The following is a 23,439-nucleotide window of genomic DNA, read 5'->3' as shown; positions in this document are numbered from 1 at the left end:
AGCCCGAGCCAACTTTTATTGTAGTCAATGGGCAAGACGTCCTTTGACTTCACTCCCTGGGAACTGAATGTGGCCTTTAGTTAGCTATAATGTGAGCTATTCTGGAGTCTCTTTTGAAATGTACCGCCATACAAACCTTGTGTACTTTTCCCATTCCATCAATCACCTTTTTTCTAAGCATGGTGGATACAATACTCTACCAATACAAAACATATGGCATAAGTCCAGCCAGCTGAGGAATAGATATATTAAGTGCAGATAAATTGCTTTTTAGAAATCCAAGAATTCTATTCATTAAGTTGCTCTTTCTAATTTGAGAAAATTCTAATAAATCTCCCCAAAAGTATATTCGCCCATGTATTGCCATGCAGGATGTAAATTGAAATACATCTATTTAGACCAGGAGACGATCCAGTATGTTTGCCTATATATCGTATGTATCTTCTGACAGCAAAGCCATAGGTCATAGCCAAGGAACATTAGCTTTCCAATGAGATATGTGAGCTTTCAAGGCTGACTCTGTAAGCACTCAAAATACCCAGAACATATTAAATATATCTACCACATATTGAACTAATGCTTTTTTTTCATAGTGAGTAGTTGAAAATGAATAACTGCTCCATTAAACACTAAAAGCCACATCAGAATAGATACATTTTTTCCTGCTTTGTAGCAGAATTGCTCTCTTTGCTCCATAAATTCACAGAACAGCATGCATCATTTACACTGACAACAGGGAAGCTTCCAATAATGTACAGCACTTGGACCAAATTGGCTGGAGTGGAAACTGGGTTCGATGCTTTGTGCAACATGTATCAGACTACCCATAATAAAGGTTTAAGGCTTTGATTCAGCAAGGCGCTTAAGCATGGACTTAATTTTAAGTATGTGAGTAGGCCCATTGACTTCAGTGGGATTAGTCTCATGCTTAAAGTTAGGCATCTGCTTAGAAACCTGGCTGAATCAGGGCCTTAAAGTGGTTACTGTATAAATGAGAAATCCCATTGCTGACTGTTCGCAATGTTGCTCCTTGTATGTAAAGCTGGCACCAAATACTTTCTGGATAGATTAAATATGTTGACCCTGTTGAATTTAGTCATGTTTAAAAAAATCCTGTTTTGTTGCTGTTTTTTTTCATCTCCTTAGATGAAGGTAACCAGTTTTCTATTTTAGATTTACTCCTTTCCCTTGTTTATTTCTATACTACATTGTCTCAGTGGCATCTGTACCCTGGCAGACCAGGCGCCAGCTCATGCCAAGGTCCCCATGATTCAACTGAAGACTGACAAATAAGTAGCTGAAATCTGTCTGGTTCACTTGTGGGTTAATAGTGATAAAATAAGTATTAGCATGACAAGCAAGTGTTTAGTCTTTGGACGCTGTTGAATATTAGTGAGTTGCTGCATGCATTAATCTTAGTTGTAATATGTGTATTCCATATTATAATGTAATATTTGGGTGGGTATAGTGTGAACCCTTCTGTGACTGTATCAATCACCGCACAGGAGAGGGACATTAATTAAGTGAGAAGAGCTGCTCTTCTACAAAAATTGTTACCACCACCCCCCTCCGAAAGAGGAGTCCCATCAATACCAGAGAGGCTATGGTTGGATCTTACAACTGGAAACTCCCTACTTCTGATTTGAGGAACAGTCAACAAATGGACTAAAGACTCTTATTGTTCTGATCTCCCAGTGAATGTGAGTCACATAAGTGGACTCTTCCCACCACCAGAGTTAGCAGCTGAGATCCCATAAAAGAACTAAGGATCTCTCTGATACTGGAATTCTGTGGGGGGCAAGGCATTTCCTAGGCATATTCAAGAAAGCCCCAGCTGCTTAGCTGGGGTTAACCCTAAAGAACAAACAGAGCTTGCTGATTATAGAAACCTCTATTGCCTTTTAAAACCTATAACTCATTCAGGTGTCTATATTCACTTGCTTTAACCTTGTAAATAACTCTCTAGTTTCCTTTTCCTATTTAATAAATCTTCACAAAGTTTGTTATAGGATTGGCCTCAAACCTTGTCCTTGATGTGCAAGCTACAGTGCAGTTGACCTGGGGTAAGTGACTGGTCCTTTGGGACTAGGAGTAACCTGAATATTGCTGTGAATTTTCGTTTTAAGGGCCATCTATCACAGAGATATGCTCACGTGGGTGACAAGACAGACTGGAGTATCCAAGGGGACTGTCTGTGACTCCATTTAAGGCTATGTGCCCCTGAGGAGTTGGCACTTAGTGCAATTGGTTGGTGAAATCTCAGTTTAAAACTCATGACCAATTTGGGGTTTGGGCCCTTGTTTTTTAACAGTTTGCCCTGAGGTTGGTGCCCATGCTCTGTGTCACTCTTGGGAACGTCACAATGTCTTTTTAAGCATCCCAGAGAAATTAGGGCCCAACCCTGCAAGGTGCTGCGTGCCTCGTGTGAGTTTCTGAGCATGAAAGCCATGATCCTACAAACAGTTAAGCACATGCTTAACTCTACACGTGTGAGCAATTATGGGACTACTGTCATATAAAATTAAGCACATGTGTATGTGTGTGCCATATTGGACCTTATGTCCCATTGATTCGTTTCATTAGCATTCTAATAGAAAACTCCTGCAAAACACCTTCGGTTAATGAAAGCATTTGTTTAACATCAATGCATGTAACCCAGATTTCACTGTCAATGTACTGTAAGGTGCAGTGTTCAAAATAGCCAGTGCTCCAAATGTGAAGAAAAAGAAGGGGAATTCATATAGGCTAAAGCACCTGCTTCACTTTAAGCATGTGAGAAGTCCCACGTAATGGTACTTCACTGCTTAATTTTCATGGGACTACTTAGGTATTCAAAGTTAGGCACATGATTAAGTACCTTGCTGGAGCAGGCTGCCATGAAGGCCTGAAATGGGGACTGGGACACAGAACCAAGTCAGACCAGGCATTGCAAGTGCAATGCCAACTTTGAATTCCTGTTGTCTAATCCTTCCACTTTGCTTTTCTGATGCCATTTCCTTTGCTTTTTCAACCTTTGGCAGCGCTTTCATCTTGTTCTAGCGGAACAGTGTTTTTATAACTTGTGAAAAGCTATAGGACTTAGTTCCTGTTGGACAGGGGTCAGCAGGAAGTGGCAGAGCTCAGCTCCCGCTCAGTTCGGGGGAAACTCCTCCTTTGCTGAAAGGCCCACACAAGGCTTGCCTGGACTGGGAGGAAAGGGATGTGAAGGCACAGTATTTGTGCAGGGGTGCCTCTGCACACTCTGTGCCAGCTAGGAATGAGCTGATGTGGAGGGAAGATAGTAGTCTGGATAGGGAAATAGCAACGGAATCTGCACTTGTGTAGTCCAATGGCCAGTGATGTCTGCATAGGGGCTGCACAGGCACAGCCGTCTCTACTAGAGCTGGATGAAGTTTGGGGGGAAATCATTTGTTTGCTGAAAAATTCAGTTTTGGTGACTCGATTCTGGCCAACAAATTCCACATGTCCCTTTTGGCAAGGGAAGAGATTTTCAGGGCTAGGAAACAGCATGTGTCCCCACTTTATAACCTATAGCCCAATAGCTAAGGAATTTGCCTGGGAGGCAGGGAAACCTAGGTTTGACTCCTTGTTCTGAACTAGGGATTTGAACTCAGAATTCCCCTAACTGCTAGGCTATAGGCTATTCTAGGGTGAGCTGCTCTCAATTTCTCCTGATGAAGTTGTTCCACTTTGTAGAAATACTTAAATATACATTGAACCAAAGAGAGAGTGTGTGTGAGAATGATTCTGTAGCCTGGAGATCAAGGCACTCACCTAGAAGGTAGGAGATATGGATTCAAATCCCTCCTCTGAATTAGGCAGAAAAAGATCACTTTGCTGTCTTATAGACTGGCCTACTGACTGTGATGCAGCCCTCCATCTTGCCTCTAGGCTAGGGTTTGCATTCATGCCCCTCTCCCTCTATAGGACAGCCAGCAGCATAAAGCCCCATTGCTCTGGCTCTGTGTGGGATTTATGATCATCATCCTTTGAGTATTGCCAATTTTCATGTATCATTAATACCTCCACCTGTAAGCCATATTCCAACAGAGACACAGTGTGCAAATAAAAGTGCCTGATTATCAGAATTAGCTGCACTCTATACCTTTGTAAGAATTTCAAATGACCATTGACTCCGATTTCAACACAAGTGCATGCATTTATGTGACTCTATATCCTGAATAATAAAGGGATACATGCAAAATATTTTCAGGGATACTATCTTTGTAACAAAACATGGAGGATCTTTTAGTGCAGGCAGAGAGTCTTTGTTTAAATATATTTTAGTAAACCCAGAATGAATGGAATAGCTCCATCATAAATAGACAAACCAAAAAACCACAAATGAAACAAAACCATTGTGTATTATGGTACTTCTGATTCATTCCTTGCCATACAGGAGATACATCAAAGATTCAAGAAGACAAAAGAGATGGGATCTATTTAATATCCAGGGTGAGAGTAAACAATTTAAATCATTTACAAATGTTGCTCTTTTATTTTAAATACATCTGAACAAATAGAATATTGAGGCTGTGTACAGAAAAGACAGAAGTAGTATAATTGTTGGGAATAGAAAAACCCAGAGATTATCTGCCTGGGGATAGGGCTGAATAAACTGAAGAGATTTTCAAAAAGTTTTTTGGTGTTTTAAGAAGCATATGGAAAAAATGTTTTATTTCAAGGCTTTTTCACCCCATTTCTCTTCTCAAAGAGAACAAAAACCTCAGAAAGTTCCAAAAGTTTGTACATCATGGATGTGTGTGTTTCTTCTACCTTTAAAGATCAGAAACATCCCCTCCCTATCTGCATCCCAGTACACTTGACATAATCTCATCTTGGATGGGAAACAAGACTTGGTGTCACTGAAAAAAATAATTTGGAAAATTAATCAGGAGTTATATTTAGCATGGTTATTGTTTTGTACAGCTGTTAACCATAATCATTGAAAAAAGAAAAGGAGTACTTGTAGCACCTTAGACACTAACCAATTTATTTGAGCATGAGCTTTCGTGAGCTACAGCTCACTTCATCACTGTAGCTCACGAAAGCTCATGCTCAAATAAATTGGTTAGTCTCTAAGGTGCTACAAGTACTCCTTTTCTTTTTGCGAATACAGACTAACACGGCTGTTACTCTGAAACCCATAATCATTGAAATTATCAAAAAGGGTTTGGTTGGCTTAGTATCAATATGGTGCAACTGACAAGAATTTAAAAAAAAAATCACATATATTCTTTAGTTTTTTCCCAATTGAGATTTGTAGATTACTTGCTTTTTGATGGACTACAGTAGAAAACAGCAGGAAAACCCTAATTAGTAGCTGCAAATTAATGTCATCCAGATACAATTGTGTTGCATAGTCCTGCCCAGACCACTACAGTTTCTACTAGGACTTGGAATCTGTGAAAAACAGAACATTTGTAAAGTCTGTTGATGGACATTGTAAATCCAGCAGTCTCTAGAGATTAGGAGGCACTGCTTTTTCCTTCTATCTCTGGATTTTCCAACATGGTTTCGGATATTTCTCCACCCTCTGCTTCTTCATCTAAAGAGACATAATAAATACATGATAAAACTCCCAGCAGCATGCATTCTCATTCAAGAGGTTGGCCATTTAATCAAAGATAAATATATACTGATCACTACTAGCTCTTAACTACCACAGTGACAGATGTTTTAGCAAAACCACTTGACAGCTAGAATAGATAGCTTAGACAGATATGACTTGCATCGCATTTTCCAACAGCAATTCCCTATTGATGCTGAGTTGCTTGCCCTGTGCTTATACTGATCAATGGGTATTTCGTTGTAAGATTAAAACTGGAGATAATTTCTTTGATTTTTCTCCTGTCATTTCCAAAGATAAGAAAGAATTTCATATCTCTGAGTGTTGCTTGGTTGCAGACAGAGAATGTTACAATTTATGGGGGTGCCAGTTATGGAATGACTGACTTTTCTTAGCACTGAAATGCTTCATAGACTCCACTTTGCCTTTGCAAGGTGAAGATTTTCTTTCTGATTTAGAACGTTCACTCTTTTATGGACTGGGTTAGAGTGATCCTTTGAATACAACAAAACCATGGTAGCCTGAAAAGATCATTAAAATAGAATTGTACTGTATATCTTCTGACGTATTATACTGTTAATTCTTTACCACTGATTAAGTATACAAGTAAATGTAAACTGCCCTCTGTTTTGTTTTCTTTACTGCTCAGCAGCCCTTTCTAAAACTATACTGCCCTCAAGCCACAGGTGGTATATCCGCTGATGTCAATGGGATTTGCACACTCAAATTTAGGGCAGACTATGGCTTTTAGGGATCTGTTCAGACCAGGTAGCTCTGATTTAAGTATACAGTACTTGGCTGTGGAGCTCTCTGAGTCTTATGAATTTTGACTGTCAGAACCTAAGTGGTAAATTTTCAGCAAGCAGCCCTGAGAACTTGCCATAAAACTACCATTAGCAAGAAGAACTGTGTATCTTATATCCACCAGAGTGAAAATATGCAACTAAGCATAATTCTGGAGCCAGTGCTCCCTAGCATCACAAGCTCCATTCTGCAGGATTCTGATCAACTGCTGGAGGTGCTGAGCCCCCTCAACAACCAGAGAAGTTACTGGAAGTTGAGAGCAGCCCCTTCATGAGTTGCTTAGCACCCTGATTGAGCTGCTCATGCTCGCATCCAGCTGCAATGAGCTAGCTCTAATTCTAGAGCAGGGGTTCTCAAACTGTGGGTCGGGACCCCTCAGGGGGTCATAGGGTTATTACATGTGGGACTGCGAGCTGTCAGCCTCCACCCCAAACTGCACTTTGCCTCCAGCTTTTATAATAGTGTTAAATATATAAAAAGTGGTTTTAATTTTATAAGGGAGGGCTTGCTATGTGAAAGGGGTCACCAATACAAAAGTTTGAGAACCACTGTTTTAGAGTGACGGTGGTGACAGATAATTTATCCTCTGCTCTTAGTCCTTGCACAGCTAGTGCTGATTGGCTGAGAAAGAAGCCATACTGGGGTCATCTGCCAGTCAGTAAGAACTTTATTGAGCTGTTTTCAAAGTAGCAGCCTTGTTAGTCTGTATCCGCAAAAAAAACCAGGAGTACTTGTGGCACCTTAGAGACTAACAAATTTATTAGAGCATAAGCTTTCAAGATGGCCCATTTAGACAGTTGACAAGAAGGTGTGAGGATACTTAACATGGGGAAATAGATTCAATATGGGTAATGACCCAGCCACTCCCGGTCTCTATTCAAACCCAAGTTAATGGTATCTAGTTTGCATAATAATTCAAGCTCAGCAAAAAGAAAAGGAGTACTTGTGGCACCTTAGAGACTAACCAATTTATTTCTCATTAGAGTCTGTTTTGAAGCTTTTCTGTTGCAGAATTGCCACCCTTAAGTCTTTTACTGAGTGGCCAGAGAGGTTGAAGTGTTCTCCTACCGGTTTTTGAATATTATGATTCCTGATGTCAGATTTGTGTCCATTTATTCTTTTGCGTAGAGACTGTCCGGTTTGGCCAATGTACATGGCAGAGGGGCATTGCTGGCACATGATGGCATATATCACATTGGTAGATGTGTAGGTGAACAAGCCTCTGATAGTGTGGCTGATGTGATTAGGTCCTATGATGGTGTCCCTTGAATAGCTATGTGGACAGAGTTGGCAACGGGCTTTGTTGCCAGGATAGGTTCCTGGCTTGGTGTTTTTTGTTGTGTGGTGCGTGGTTGCTGGAGAGTATTTGCTTCAGGTAAGAAGCACATTTTTTCCCCCCAACAACTAAGCTTTCCAGAGGCTAAAATGAAACAAATGGGAGGAATCTTTCTTGATCTCCAGCTGTTTTGTTTACTCTATTTTATTCAATTTAGTTCTCTCTCTCTCTCTCTCTCTCTCTCTCTCTTTCTCTCAAGGGTGATTGTGCCTAACTATATAAAGCTTAATAAATTTTTTTTAAACCAATGAATATTTCATTGGGCTTGGCTAATGCAGTGTTTCCACCTCCACAGCTCCAGCTGTGAATAACAGCCCAAATCCACAGTGTTCTCAGCTACATCCCATTCAGTAATCGAAATGGCAGCTTCCCAGTGGTGTAGTGGTTAAAAAAAAAAAAAAAAGAGATGTGCGTAAATGAACCAAAACTAAACTCTAGATTCCCCAAATGCAAAGTTGGTGATCTCCATTTACCTGCATTTACCCTCATTACACTATTGCAGCTCCCCTTTCCCCAGTCTGAGCATAAAGGGACCCATGCTGAGCTCAGAGTAGAAAGATTTATTACAGTTCTTGTAAAATGAAATCTTATACGTTGGCCAACATAAATAATTCTCATTATATTTATCAAGAATGTGGTGGAGTGGACTCTTAGGGTATGTCTACATTGCAATTAAAAACTCATGGTTGGTCCATGCCAGCTGACTCAGACTCAAGCTAAAAGGCTGTTTAATTGCATTGTAGATGCTGGGGCTTGTGCTGGGGTTTGGGTTCTAGGATCTTGTGCAGTGGGAGGGTCCCAGAACTTCGGCTGCAGTCTGAGCCTGAACTTCTACACTGCAATTGAACAGCCCAAGCCCCACAAACCCAAGTCAGCTGGCACAGGCCAGCCCCGTGTGACATTACACTCAATATGTTTGATAGAAATATGTTTATAAGTGTAAATGTGATGGAACTGGAATATGCTTTATGTGAAAGGTCTCTTGTAAGGTATCATTACAAAGCTTATGATCTACTGAGTGTGTTCATCCTATTTGTATGAATGTATCATTCTTGTATCTGAAACTAGAAATATGAAGTATTACTCTGAAGTACTATTGTAACAATGCAAAGTGTGGGCCATTAATGGTGGCTTGGAATCTTGATGGCTCCCATCAACTAGGACATTGGTTGTGAATGGCTCTGTTTACTTGTGAGCCTTCCTGTATACCTGGGTGCCAGTGAGTAATGAAGTCTCACAGGACATGTGAACATGTCACCTCGTACTGGAATCTATCTTAAACCTGGTGCGTTTCCATTTAGAAGGAAGGGTGGGAACCAAGAGAGAGACAAAGGATTGCCGCCTTGTGCCAAAAATATAAAAGGGGGTGGAACAGAACAAAGGGGGTTGCCAGTCATGAGAAATCCCCTAGCTACCACCTGAGCTGGAACTAACAAGAACTGTACTGGGGAAAGGAACTGGGCCCAGACTAAGAGCTTGTCTACACTGGCAATTTATAGCGCTGCAACTTCTCGCTCAGAGGTGTGAAAAAACACCCCCCTGAGCGCAGCAAGTTGCAGCGCTGTAAAGCGCCAATGTAGACAGTGCACCCGCACTGGGAGCCATGCCAAAGGTTATGGGCTTAATCTTCAGCAAGGGAGATTTAGGATAGACATTAGAAAAACAGGTTGGACAAATACCTGTCAGGGATGGTCTAGGTTTGTTTGGTCCTGCTTCAGCATTGGGGGCTGGACTCAATGACTTCTCAAGGTCTCTTCCAGCCCTACATTTCTATAATTCTTCTTTCTGTGCCCATCTCTCTCCCCGTCTACATTATAATGCTCTGCCCTTTAACTTTGTGCTTCTGTTCTCCACACACATACATCCAAAATTTCTGATTCTTTCTCCACCCTTTTCATTTCAAGCCAGCAGGTGGCAAGTTGATACCTTTTTGCTCCTCTACTTAAGTGCTCTATCTTCCTGTGGGATCTGCTGAGAAAAGGTCTGCCTGTTCATTACCCTCTTGCAAGTCCCCCGTGATCCACAGTGGGGTGGAAATATCAGTTATAGAACCTCAGCGATATATGAAACTGCAGATAAGACAATCATGGAAGATAAATAATAAGAACAGCTTCTCTCTTTGAGAGCTCTTAGGGGCCAGAAACTAGCTGAGAATCCCCTTCAGTTGAGCAAACTCTCAGCTGGGATAAAGCTGGTGTAGCTGTCCCCTCACCACCCCTTCGTGGGTGGACCTGGCAGAGGAGGACAAGGCAGAACACAGCTCTCCTCCACAAATTCACAGCTGAAATATGGTCCCCTGGGGTGAAATCCAGCTCTAGTAAGTTAGGAACATCCCTAGATGGTGCTGATTTATGCTTGAGTTGGGCCCAAAGCTGCTGTGGTTTCAGAATTGGGGTGCTGCAAGTGGCTTCCTGACACCTCTTGCCCTCCTGTGCTGAGACCCCAGTGCAGAAGAGAATCTGGCACATAAGGCAAGTAACTGACTAACAAGATGATCGGTGGCACAACAGTGTTGTGGTGTTGGTGGTTGTTTCTTGTAGTTGTTGCTGCTGCATGGATTTGGAATTCATCGTATAATTCCAGCTCCCCAGCTAGCGAACAACGGGCATAAGGATGGATACGGCAAGTTTAGCTGAAGTCTGGTATAAAATTAACCTGTCCCAATTAATGGGCACAACAAATGGCTGCTTTGGAAAACAGATGCAGATTTAGTTCTAGCTGGAGAAGAAATACTACCATTGCACTTGACGACAAAACTGAGAGAAGTGGTGAAGGTCTTGGAAGAAAATGGAGGATAACTGCATGAAACCCTTAGTTCTCACCAATTTGTAGGCATTACCTTGTGACACAGAAAGTTCAGCTAGTTTGTGTGGCAGGTCTGAAGTCCCTGCCCCAGCCCCAGCCCCAGCAGGAGAGCCCAGAATATCTGGTAAGGCATTTCGGCGGCCTGCCCTTCCCGATGCTGCAAAATCTGTGACCACAGGCTCCACATCAGTCATTTCTGACTTCTTTCTTCATAGCAAGGTCTGCAAACAGAACACGCACCAAAACAAACAAACAAACAAACAAAAAAAGCCATAGTCTGTCTTGAAACATGTAGTAATCCTGTTACATAACAATGGAAGGTGAGTCAGCTTCTGGATAATCAAATGCCAATGGCTTGTGAAAAGTGACCAGCTAGTGCTTTCTTAATAAATGTCACATACTTCAATACCCTGCTGCCATAACTTTATCTATGCTCTGAGAAAACATTTCACTGTTCATTCCTTCTGTTTCCATTTGTACTTTAGCAGAACAAACACAGCCTAGCATAATGGATAGCTCTCAGTACCAACAAGGTACCAATAAATAGAGGCAGCTTTTCTATGAGCCACTTGTATATGGGTGTGTGTGTGTGTCTTGATCCCCTTTCTTTTTTTCTCTCTCTCTTTGTACTTGGTTTTACCAGACAGTCACTTGGAAGGGAATTGAAACTCTGCCTTGCTATGTTTCAGAGGAACAGCCGTGTTAGTCTGTATTCACAAAAAGAAAAGGAGTACTTGTGGCACCTTAGAGACTAACCAATTTATTTGAGCATGAGCTTTCGTGAGCCACAGCTGTGGCTCACGAAAGCTCATGCTCAAATAAATTGGTTAGTCTCTAAGGTGCCACAAGTACTCCTTTTCTTTTTGCCTTGCTATGTTGTCTCCGAGAAACACTCAGTGGGTTGTATTAATTAATCATTGATAATTATTATTATTATCCTTATTTAGGCTGATGCAAAATCCTTCCACAACTGGAGCAAGGTGTAAAGAAAGAACTCTGTGCTTTAGTTCTGACAAAAAACTAAACATAAAATCTCACAATTCCATAAAAGTCCTTTATCCTGCAAGTACAGGTGCTTTTACTTTGCCCTGTTCCCTCAGAAATACTTTTAGTTAGGTTTAAATAAGACTTGTTGTCTCTTACAAATAATGTCCTTGTGTAAATAGGTAGAACCAGTATTTCCCTATGCACTAAAAAGCCTGCTTCAAAGCCCACTGAAGTCAGTGGAAAGGCTCTCATTGACTGCAGTGGGCTTTGGATCTGGCCTTAGGGGACTGAGAAAAGTTATTTGCCTGCAAAAGTGTTTGCAGGATCTGGCCCTGGCATATCAGCTGAGGTGGGAGTGTCTGCACCCAAAGGGGCGAGCTGGGTTGGGGTGGGCTGAATAGAGTTGCAAAGTGTAATGTGTATGTATAGTTTGTAACAATTACAAATAGTAACTGAAATTAACAGCAACAAAACAATTTGTCCATGACACAAATCATTTGTGGTAACAAGAAGAGTAATTTCTATCAATCAGATACTACTTGCTCTATTTAAAGTAATATTTACTTCCTTTTGCGAAGTTTGACAGTCTTTTTAATAAATAAGGTCAGTACTTTAAATGGGGAGGGGAGAGGAGGCGTGGTCTGAATGGAAGACTAGGAATTTTGGGGTCCTGACTGACATTCTTCATGGCAATTGTCCCTATTCAGAAGAGATTTTTTTTAAAGGAAAATATAAACCATGTTGCCACTCTGTTTTCTCCTGTCTAGACTGCGGCTTATAAAACGTTTCATTTCTATAGCACTTTTCACTTGAGAAGCATAAAGCATTTTACAGTCCCTAGTAATGTCAGCCTCATAACACCCCGGTGTGGTAGGTCTCCATTTTGAGGCAGATAGAGATTAAACATGATTTGCTCAAGGTCACACCGGAAGGCTCTGGCAGATCCAGAAATAGAACCCATCTCACCTGACTCCTAGTCCTGTGTTTTAGCCACAAAGACGATTCTTCCTCCCTTCTTGTAAATTCCTTGCCATTGTTCAGCTCCAATTTCAAGCATAAATATTCTAAATTCATCTTTGCATTTGTCAAGAGCTAAATATACTTTAAAAATTAATGGCCAATAGTGACAGGCATGAGCAAACTGTTTCACACAACATGAATGTGTAAATGAACCACTCTATTTAAACAAGTGCAGCCCCTGTAAGTGCAGACTTGGTGGGCAAGTGGAACCTTCTTGCCTTGAATACAATGGTCACAGGTTCAAATCCTGGCCAATCTTGCCCATATATGATTTAAATAAATATAAACTGATATAATTATCCATCTAATATGCTATCCTGACAAGAAATGCTGAAAGGAGAGATTATGTATTGCATATACATTATTCATCATAAATATTTGTCTGTTTTTACTTACTTCCTAGAGGAGTTCTGCAGTTATTGCTCATGTGCTCTGTCTTCTCATGACAGCAAGGAAAGAGGCTGCAAATCAGATTTCAAAACAGAAAAGAGCAAGACTGTAATCAGTGTCTTCCTTAGCCATTAAACTTTTAAACGTTGTTATTTGTTCCCGGAGCCCAGCCCCCAGTACCACAAGCAGCTCCTTCCTCTTTTGAGCTAGTCAGTCAAGTATTATGCTGGATCTAGCCAGACCAGTATTGTTCCTCTTTGACTGCAGTTTTTAAAGATACGTGGTGTCGTTGTAGCCATGTTGGCCCCAGGATATTAGGGGGGCACAGTGGGTGAGGTAATATCTTTTATTGGACTAAGCAGACAAATCACGAATACACATATTTTTGAAACCTTTTTTTTCCTCCCAGTCTTTTCCCTGAATGCAAGGCTTACTTGCAGACACATTACTGTGGTTATTCTTCTTGGGACGACTGACTAATCCTCATGAAATGTCATAGTGCCGGACATTGGTTTTGCTCCCAGTTCACACAAGAAACAGAAAGAAAAAAAAATCTCCATTTGGTATTCTTAAACATGTCTGTCTTTTTTAAAAAGAAAAGGAGTACTTGTGGCACCTTAGAGACTAACCAATTTATTTGAGCATAAGCTTTTGTGAGCTACAGCTCACTTCATTGGATGCATACTGTGGAAAGTGTAGAAGATCTTTTTATACACACAAAGCATGAAAAAATACCTCCCCCCACCATGCTTTGTGTGTATAAAAAGATCTTCTACACTTTCCACTGAATGCATCCGATGAAGTGAGCTGTAGCTCACAAAAGCTTATGCTCAAATAAATTGGTTAGTCTCTAAGGTGCCACAAGTACTCCTTTTCTTTTTGCGAATACAGACTAACACGGCTGTTACTCTGAAACCTGTCTTTTTTAAATCTTCATACCTGGTTCTTAAGAAAATACACTTTCTGCCCACCATCAAAGAGAGAGTTATATTCCTTAACACTGTCATCTTTTGAAAGTCCATTTTTTAAGAAGCCTTCCTGTATCAGAGAACTCTACTCAAGAACATCTGGAAAAGATGACATATAATAACTAAGAGTTAATGGGCCAGAGCCATATTCAGATTTATTCTGTATCTTGATGGACTCTCAATGCATGGTCAACATCATTTAAGTCATATTTTATTCATGAAAAGCTTTCCATTGTTTTCACTTATAAATAATAATAATACTTTGTGCTCTTCTGGCATTTTTCTCCAAAGATCTCTGGCTACAAGAGCGCTTTCATGTGACAGCAGCCTAGGCCCTATTAAATGATATACTGCCTGCAGTGTAAAAGAGAGGAAAATGACACCTTAGCTATGCAATTCCTGTGTTTTCATAACCTCTTATGTTGCGATATGCTCTGATGGCATTACTACCTACTGCTAAGAATTTCTTCTATACTTAGGACTCCCTCATAATACATGCTGTCAAGGTTTCTTCCCCACTCTGAACTCTAGGGTACAGATGTGGGGACCTGCATGAAAGACCCCTTAAGCTTATTTTTACCAGCTTAGGTTAAAACTTCCCAAGGTACAAACTTTGCCCTGTCCTTGAACCGTATGCTGCCACCACCAAGCGTTTTAAACAAAGAACAGGAAAAGAGCCCACTTGGAGACGACTTCCCCCAAAATATCCCCCCAAGCTCTACACCCCCTTTCCTGGGGAGGGCTTAATAAGAATCCTCACCAATTTGTACAGGTGAACACAGACCCAAACCCTTGTATGTTAAGAACAATGAAAAAGCAATCGGGTTCTTAACAGAAGAATTTTAATTAAAAAAAAGGTAAAAGAATCACCTCTGTAAAATCAGGATGGTAAATACCTTACAGGGTAATCAGATTTAAAACATAGAGAATCCCTCTAGGCAAACCCTTAAGTTACAAAAAGACACAAAAACAGGAATATACATTCCATCCAGCACAGCTTATTTTACCACCTTATTTTACCAGTTTATTTTACCTCATTAAACAAAAGGAAATCTAACGCATTTCTAGCTAGATTACTTACTAACTAACAAAAAGAAAAGGAGTATTTGTGGCACCTTAGAGACTAACAAATTTATTTGAGCATAAGCTTTTGTGAGCTACAGCTCATTTCATCGGATGCATTCAGTGGAAAATACAGTGGGGAAATTTATATACATAGAGAACATGAAACAATGGGTGTTACCATACACACTGTAACAAGAGTGATCACTTAAGGTGAGATATTACCAGCAGGAGAGCGGGGCGGGTGGGTGGGGGGAACCTTTTGTAGTGATAATCAAGGTGGGCCATTTCCAGCAGTTGACAAGAACGTCTGAGGAACGGTGGGGGGTGGAATAAACATGGGGAAATAGTTTTACTTTGTGTAATGACCCATCCACTCCCAGTCTCTATTCAAGCCTAAGTTAATTGTATCCAGTTTGCAAATTAATTCCAATTCAGCAGTCTCTCGTTGGAGTTTATTTTTGAAGTTTTTTTGTTGTAATATTGTGACTTTTATATTTGTAATCGAGTGACCAGAGAGATTGAAGTGTTCTCCGACTGGTTTTTGAATGTTATAATTCTTGACGTCTGATTTGTGTCCATTTATTCTTTTACACAGAGACTGTCCAGTCTGACCAATGTACATGGCAGAGGGGCATTGCTGGCACATGATGGCATATATCACATTGGTAGATGTGCAGGTGAACGAGCCTCTGATAGTGTGGCTGATGTGATTAGGCCCTATGATGATGTCCCCTGAATAGATATGTGGACACAGTTGGCAACGGGCTTTGTTGCAAGGATAGGTTCCTGGGTTAGTGGTTCTGTTGTGTGGTGTGTGGTTGCTGGTGAGTATTTTACTAACTAACAGGAATTGTAAGGTTGCATTCCTGATCTGTTCCAGGCAAAGGTATCACACAGACAGACAGACCCTTTGTTCCCCCCCTCCAGATTTGAAAGTATCTTGTCCTCTCATTAGTCATTTTGGGTCAGGTGCCAGCTAGGTTACCTTAGCTTCTTCATCCTTTACAGGTAAAAGGGTTTTGCCTCTGGCCAGGAGGGATTTTACAGCATTATATACAGAAAGGTGGTTACCCTTCCCTTTATATTTATGACATATGACATATTTATGACATATATGCTAATACTATTACTGGTGGGAAGAGGGAAACATTTTGAAGAGCTTGCCACTACCACTGTATCTCCCACCATATGAGGAATCTGCTATCAAATATTCCAGTTAGACTGTATCCTGGGAGTTTTTCTCAATTCTTCACTGTTTTTGGATGCCAAATTAGTTACAGCTGCCTTTCTGTCACTTGAGACCAGTAAAGCGGTTGCAGATGATGGGTTAGCCAATCCTAGTCATTGCGACTTCCAGGCTGGGTCCACGCACCTCGCTGTACTTGGCAATGAATGTCCTAACCTTAAAAATACTCTGATTGGTCCAAAATGCAGCAGCCTGGCCCTTAGGCAACACCAGCTTTAAAGAGCTCATCAACCCACGTCTCTGTTCTCTCCACAGACCTCCCTCCCCATAGAAAACCAATATATTGGCCCTCTTCTTTAAGACTTTCTATGGCAATGGGCCAATGTGTGCTCTCAATAAGGGACCAAGACCTCCCTCAGTAGTGACATTCCACTGGAACAATGACACTGTCAACTTCAAGGGTGAAGCTCACAAGAGCAGGGGAGAGATCGGTCTAAGCAACTGGCCAAAGACTCTGGAATTCCAGAAGAGGGGAGAATGATCACAGACCTCACGGGCCCTTACAAATAAACATAAAACTTATTTCTTTATCCTAATCTTCCCACAATAGCACCCAGAGCAACACCAAAAAAAAAAAAAAAAAAAAAAAAGAAGAAGAGAGGGGGATGAAGAGAAATTCACACACATACATTAAAAGAGGAGAATGTTCAGCTGAATATTTCCCCAAAATGAACTAATGAGAGCCCATTTGTTGGACTCTGGCTCAGTCTCTCCCTCCTCTATAGGAAGATGCTGGAAAGTAATTTCCTCTCCTCTCTTAATGTATAGTGATGGGTACTTAGCAGGAACCTAGACAGATAGATACTTGAATAGCACCTTTCATTACAGTTTCTCAGTATGATTTTCAAATGTGAATAAAACTCAGAACACACGGGGAAGGAGAGTATTGCAACTATTTTACAGATGGGTAAAGGGAAGCACAGACAAGTGTAAGTGACTGGCACAATCTCACACATGGAGTCAAGAACCAAATCCAGATGTCTTGAGTCCCACTTCCCTATGCTAACCACTGAACAACACACTTCCCAGTAACTAACATGCAAAAATGACTCAAACCACAGTAAGGTTAAAGCAGAAAGGAAAATAAAATCCTCAACTTGGATTCCCCCCCACCCCCATCCCTTTAGTTTCTTAATGAATGACAACAATGGAAGCCAGGACGTGGCAAACTGGTTTTCCCCACATCCTGAGCGCTGACCACATGGGCCTCTGCACTCTACTTCATGACTCAGACGGAGAATGCACATGTGCCATTCCACACAGTGAGACTGAATTCATCCCTGCATCATCCTTTTCAATCCATTTACAATGAAGCAGCATGTATGAGTTTTTCCACAACTCTTGACATATTCTTGGTCTCATGTGGTTATACTGGTTACTTATGAGCTTGGGGATAACACTTAACCTTTGTTATTTGTACTCAGAACGTTTTTAATTCCTATTGGCCCCCTCTGTTCTCTGAAGCCTGACATGTTTGTGTTCCTGCTTGGGTCTTATGTTCTGGACCTGACACTTACTTGTTATGGCATTTGTGCACTGGGCAATTTCCAGCTATAGGGCTACTTTTGGATCTGCTCCAAGCTGACAGAATGCATTTACATATGATTCTCTTAGTATTTTTAAGGTCACACTTAAAACGTGGTATTGTTGGTAATTGTCCAGTCCTCTCAGCTGGATTACAGCAATGCAATGTACCTGAGGACTTCAGTGCTTAGGAAACTCCAGCTAGTACAGGACCCTGCTGCACATCTCAGCAACACTGGCTAATGTGAACACATCAGGCCTGTCTTCTGCTCTCTACACTGACTTCCCATAAAATGTCAAATCAAGTTCAAGCTCTCAGTCCTTATGTTCAAGGAGCTGCTGGGTCTGGGCCCAGGGTATCTAAAAGAAAAACTAAAGCTCTGGGATGAAGACTGTGGTCAACAACTTTTACACCTCTGGCACAATGGAACTCTCTTAACATAAGGGTAAAATTTGTATGTGCAGGAGACAGCTTCTTGCAAGCCGGTCCAAGACTGTGGAACAAACTCCCCTGGGAAGTAAGGACCATCACAAACCTCACCACTTTCTGCTCTGTGTTAGAAAAAAAAATTCCAGAACAAAACACTCAACTGCACACACCACTCCACCCTGGGGAGAGGATGATAGAACAAATGCACGTCAGATGTGTGGTCATGCTGCTTAATGCACTACTGGGAGGCACATAGATACTACAGTGAGAAGCATGGTATTACAAAATCCATACAGACTAGAATAGGTTCAGTGTGGGTTTGATATTTGGTTTGTGTAGCACTGGTACACATTGAAGTTACTTTATAAAATCAAATAACATTAGTAACTGTCCAGCTTTTCCACTGAAGAAGAAAAAATAGGGGGAGGCATGATGCTGATAATTGTTTCACAAACGGTTGTCAGTAAGTAAAATGTAGGCGAAATATAGTGACATTTGCTGAAGACTGTCAATACTAGCCAAGAAAACCATCACATTCCAAATGACTTTGGAAGAGTACAAGCTGTGACAGATAAGAGCCTTAGTCACATCTACAAGTGAGGTAATGCATCTAGAGAGAAAAACAAAAACCAGATAAAGCCTATTGTATTTGCACATGGCTAAAATAAATCAATCACGCCCAGACCCAGCTTTGAACAATAAATTAAGCTCTGTGGCGAACCAAGCCAAATGCTGTCTCCAGTGTTGCGGCCATTCAGTCTTACACTGTTTCTGTTCCCTATTGAATAAGTGGCATAAACATACAATGTGCCCCCAATGCATGTATCATGGCTTTATAGGGGCTGTGTAATGCCCCCAGCCTTTCAACCACCTCCCAGGAGTAACCCCATTAGCGTGCCAGAACTCAAGGGTCCACCCAAAATACCAGGGTGAGCTCCGGAGCTATCTACATCCAGGATTGTGCCTTTGGGCCCCAGCACCCTTCTTTCTCACTCTGTGGCTCTCACCAGCAACTCCAACTGAGATCAGACTGCTGAGAGATGTTTTAGCCTTTTAGGGAGCAATGCAACCCAGCAAGCATCTGCAGCGACACCAGGAAGCCTTTTCAAAACAAGGTAGCATTATTAGCCAACAGGAGTACAGCATCCAAAAATTCTTAGATTAGTATGGAAAAGCCAAGCTCAACTGGGAGTTCAGTATTAGTAGAAGAAATGGCCACACAGTGCTGTGCTCACCTGGGAGCCATCCTGGCTCCCTGGCTCTCTGTCTGTGAGCCCAGTTCTTAACAGCCACCTGAAACCTCGTTCCTTTGTTCTCCTGGATCCAGCTATGCTGTGTTCACATGTTTATTCTGCTTTGGTTTCCCAGTTAGTTAGCATTTATGTCCCAGTCTTTAGTTAACTAAGGCACACATATGGCTCCTAAACATATTCCCAAAAATGCCTACATTCATCACAGGACAGAATATACTTCTTGAGTGTATCCCAAAGGCCCCATATCCTTACTCCATTCATGATCCACCTTTTCCCTGATTCCTATTGGAAAACGTGCTGACTGGCAATGACAAGCTTGAGGAGTAGTTTGGGAATCATTTACATGTCCTATTTAATAGGCCAGATTTATCAGGACACTCTGGATGCTATAGCCAGTCAGCTAAACTAGGTGTCTGGCTGTTTTGCATTGCCAGAGTAGGACAAAGCAGCCAGAGAGTACCGCTGAATTTGGCCTTATATATATTGCATTTATTTAGCTCTGATAGTATATTTGTATGTGTGTGTGTACATATACAGTGTGCCTCAATCTGTTCATTTGTCTGTTGTTGCATTATGAACTCCTTTGGGCAGGGATTGAGCCTTCTTTTCTATCTGGAAAGTGCCTAACTAGGATCTTGTGGGTGCTGCCAGAAAATCAATAAACAAATATATAATCCAGCAATTAGTTACACCATAATTAGATTTCTTATTATATGCAGCAAATGCTGCCATTTTCAAATTAGATTTTTTCAAATTTATTCCATCCCTGGAGAAAAAAAACCCTACCAAACAAGATGCTCCAGTGCATGCAGTTTTCTCCCTCAGTGTGACAGATGTTAGTTACATCACTTAGGCCCCAGATCTACAAAGGGACTTGGGTGCTGCAACACAATGTCACAGAGCCTAACTTTTAGGTACTGAAAACAAAATCACAGAAACAACACTGAGATCTACGAAGTCTGAGCTGGGCAACTAGACTCCCTATACAATTAAAAGGGGACAGCTAGGCACCTTAGACTGTGATCCACAAAGCCAGCACACTAGGTGGGGAGCTGTCTAAGCTAGTCAATGGGAGATGCTGACCAGAGGGATGTGTGTGAAGACCCACCCCATCATAGAGATAGGCACCTAAGTCTGGGCTGCAGGGGGGTGTTTATCTCTGCTTGCAATCCATAAATTGGGGGAAAATAGGCACTTGCCCAAGTCATGTGACTCACAGCCTAAGTAGCAACAAAATAGCTAGTTCAATGCTTGATCATCATGCTTACAACAACATGTCAGTAACTGGCCCAGCATGCCCACATACGGACATGTAAGCCTGAGGACTCTGTATTGGAATCACAATTAGAGTTCATATCCTCAAGAAATAATGTGATCCCACCATTTTATTAACTGTTCTTTTTATTTAAATCCCACCTGTCATTTGCTATGGTTTCAGAGAGATAGAAATTATTTCATAAGCATGGCACATGCTGCACATACAACTGTCTGCATCGCGGCTGCAGAGTCATCATGTGCCTAGCTGGCCACCGTAAACAGACATCTAACATCCCCATCACAAAATCAGACAGCTCCCCTTGCTCATCGATGGATGAGGTCCTGGTCAGATGGAAAACACATTATGAAAGCATGCTGGACCACATGCCTGCTGACAACTGTCCAGAGCTACATGTCTTGGCAAACTGCACAGCTGAAGACCCAGGGATGAACACTGATCTTCCATCACCTGAGGATGTGCTGCTGGACCCGATGGTATTCCACCTGAGCTCCTCAAAAAAATGGTGACCTTAGAACCAGTGAGCATCAGCTTGCACCAACTGTTCTTAAAAGTGTGGGCTTTAAGAAAAGTATCAGCAGAATGGAAGATAGCATCATAGTGTCCTGTACAAAAGTAAAGGCTCTCGCTCCGAGTGTGGCAGCTGCAGGCCAATCTTATTGTTATTGCTCCCTGGAAAGGTCTCTGTTCAGATTCTGCTTGGTGGGATGCAGCCACTCCTTCATAGACATCATCATCCACAGCAATCAGGTTTCACTGTTGGGTAGTGAACAATGGATGCTGTCATTACCTTCCAGCTTCTGGCTGAGCTGCACCGAGAACGTAACTGCCCACTTCACATGGCATATATTGACATCAAAGTGGCCTTTGATTCAGTCAATAGACCAGAATTTTGGCTCTCACTGAAAGGAGTTGTTCTGCTCAGACGTTCTGCTAAATCTGGTGCATGATCTTTACATTGGTACTGGTGCAAAAGTATGTGTTGGTTCCTGGCTTTCACTTCATTTCTATACAACTTCGGGTGTTCAGCAGGGATATATTCTTGTCCCGGCACTATTCTGTTGAGCTACCAACTGGATATTAAGACTCACTGCTCCACAGGTCAGACTCAAGATTGGCCAAGAAGTGTTCACCAGCCAAGATTACACTGACGGCACTGCCTTGTTTGCGGACAAGAAAGAAAATTTCAGACCCACCTTCCAAGGTCTCTAAGACGCTGCCCACATTACATGGTTGAACATCTCATAGCAGAACACCAAGGTCAAGAATCTCAGAATTAGGCCATCAGACCCACAAGTGCAGGTGGGGTTGAGTACCATGGAGAGTGCTGACAAGTTCATCTACCTAGGCTGTAAGCAGGATTAATAGTCTCAGCAAACTGGACATTTTTTGATGAATAGGTCTTGCTGCCTCCTGCATGAAATCCATGTCTCACTTCAGGATGCAAAAACATCTTTGCACTGAAACAAAGTATGGGATCTGTCAAACCTGTGTACTACCTGTAGTGCTATATGGGTCAGAAACCTGGACCCTCATATAGGCAGACTTGGAGCAGCAAGAGGCATTCCATATGTGCTATCAGTGCCAAATCCTATGCATAAAGTGATTTGACTTTGTGCAAAATGTCATAATTTCACAGAGATCTGGCCTTCCTTCAATGGCTCATTATATTCAAAAGTGGTGTGGCATGCTCTTTGGCCGTATCTCTAAGATGGACAAAGACACCCAGCATATTATGTTCTCAAACTCTCCATTGACACTTGAAGAGGTGAACTTTCTGACCCTACCTGGTGCCACTCACAGGGCCACAGAAATTTATGGATTCACAGTATTGAGCCAGATCTGGAAACTTCACTACACAATGTCTGGTGCAACGCCATCAACTGTGATCACATTTGCTGGTGGAATGGTCCCTTAGGAGACTATGCATGTTTGATGATGATGATGCACATGTTGTCATGTCATTTTCTACTCTCTTAAATTGAATATAGTTCTCATGAGAGATGCTGGAGTTATAGCCCTAAAAGTGAAGTCTTCTATTGGTCAACAAAGCAGGAAGTAGCAATCCAAGTTTCTGCATTATTGTGCCTCAGATCTGTTCTGTGGAGATTACATCCAAGGATTAGAAGATATTTCATTCTCCACAGCTACCCAAACCTTGCCCCCTCTTCATCTTGAGGCTTCCTGCAAGACTCCTAACTGTGACAGCATGATTTATGAAGTGGAAGTCTCTCCATTATGAAATGGACTGAGAACATCAACTCATGTCATGTAGGCCACCAAACAGCGATCAGAGGCTAATGATTCTTGTTAATTGCCAACCTAAGTAGTTCTGAACTAGTAATCTAGGTATGAAAGCCTCCATATTGCCCATTACTGAGCCATCAAGCCCTCCGACTAATTTTTATTTTAAAACAAACAAAATGCATGAACGCTTTGTGGTTTTAATCCCTCAAATTAAGTAGCTCAAGCCCAAATTCATGGCAAGATAAAATTTGACAGTAAAACCTATCAGATTTATGATCCTCATCAGCAGGTTGCTGGGTTTTTTGTATATGTTAAAATAAGAATTCTCCCTCCACTGACTCAATAAATTACATAAGTAATCTAGGACTGGGTTAATATTTTTTTAAAAATCTAATTATGGGATTGTAATTATATTTTGATCAGTGAAGATATTTACTACAGTTTAGTTGGCAACACTGATTATATAGTTAAAGCATTACAGTCGTTAATATATTATTTTTCCTCATGAATATCTGTGAA

General features: G+C 41.5%; 1 protein-coding gene across 3 annotated transcripts in view; it reads right to left on the bottom strand.

The window, feature by feature from the left end:
• Positions 1-5,058: 5,058 nt before the first annotated feature.
• Positions 5,059-23,439, bottom strand: part of PKIB (cAMP-dependent protein kinase inhibitor beta) — a 106,923-nt gene continuing 88,542 nt past the window's right edge. For all 3 annotated transcript variants that reach the window (XM_075126674.1, XM_075126675.1, XM_075126676.1), the window contains exons 2-4: positions 12,918-12,982; positions 10,549-10,735; positions 5,059-5,548 (exon numbers count right to left, since the gene is read on the bottom strand). In XM_075126674.1, the coding sequence (XP_074982775.1) occupies positions 5,469-5,548; positions 10,549-10,708 (240 nt within the window). In that variant the 5' untranslated portion in view covers positions 10,709-10,735; positions 12,918-12,982 and the 3' untranslated portion in view covers positions 5,059-5,468. The remainder of the gene's footprint in view (positions 5,549-10,548; positions 10,736-12,917; positions 12,983-23,439) is intronic.

The sequence above is a fragment of the Caretta caretta genome, chromosome 3 (genome assembly GCF_965140235.1).
Source record: "Caretta caretta isolate rCarCar2 chromosome 3, rCarCar1.hap1, whole genome shotgun sequence".
Classification (NCBI taxonomy): Eukaryota; Metazoa; Chordata; order Testudines; family Cheloniidae; genus Caretta; species Caretta caretta.
The sequence above is the reverse complement of the archived record's forward strand: the minus strand, read 5'-3'. Positions and strand labels throughout refer to the sequence as shown.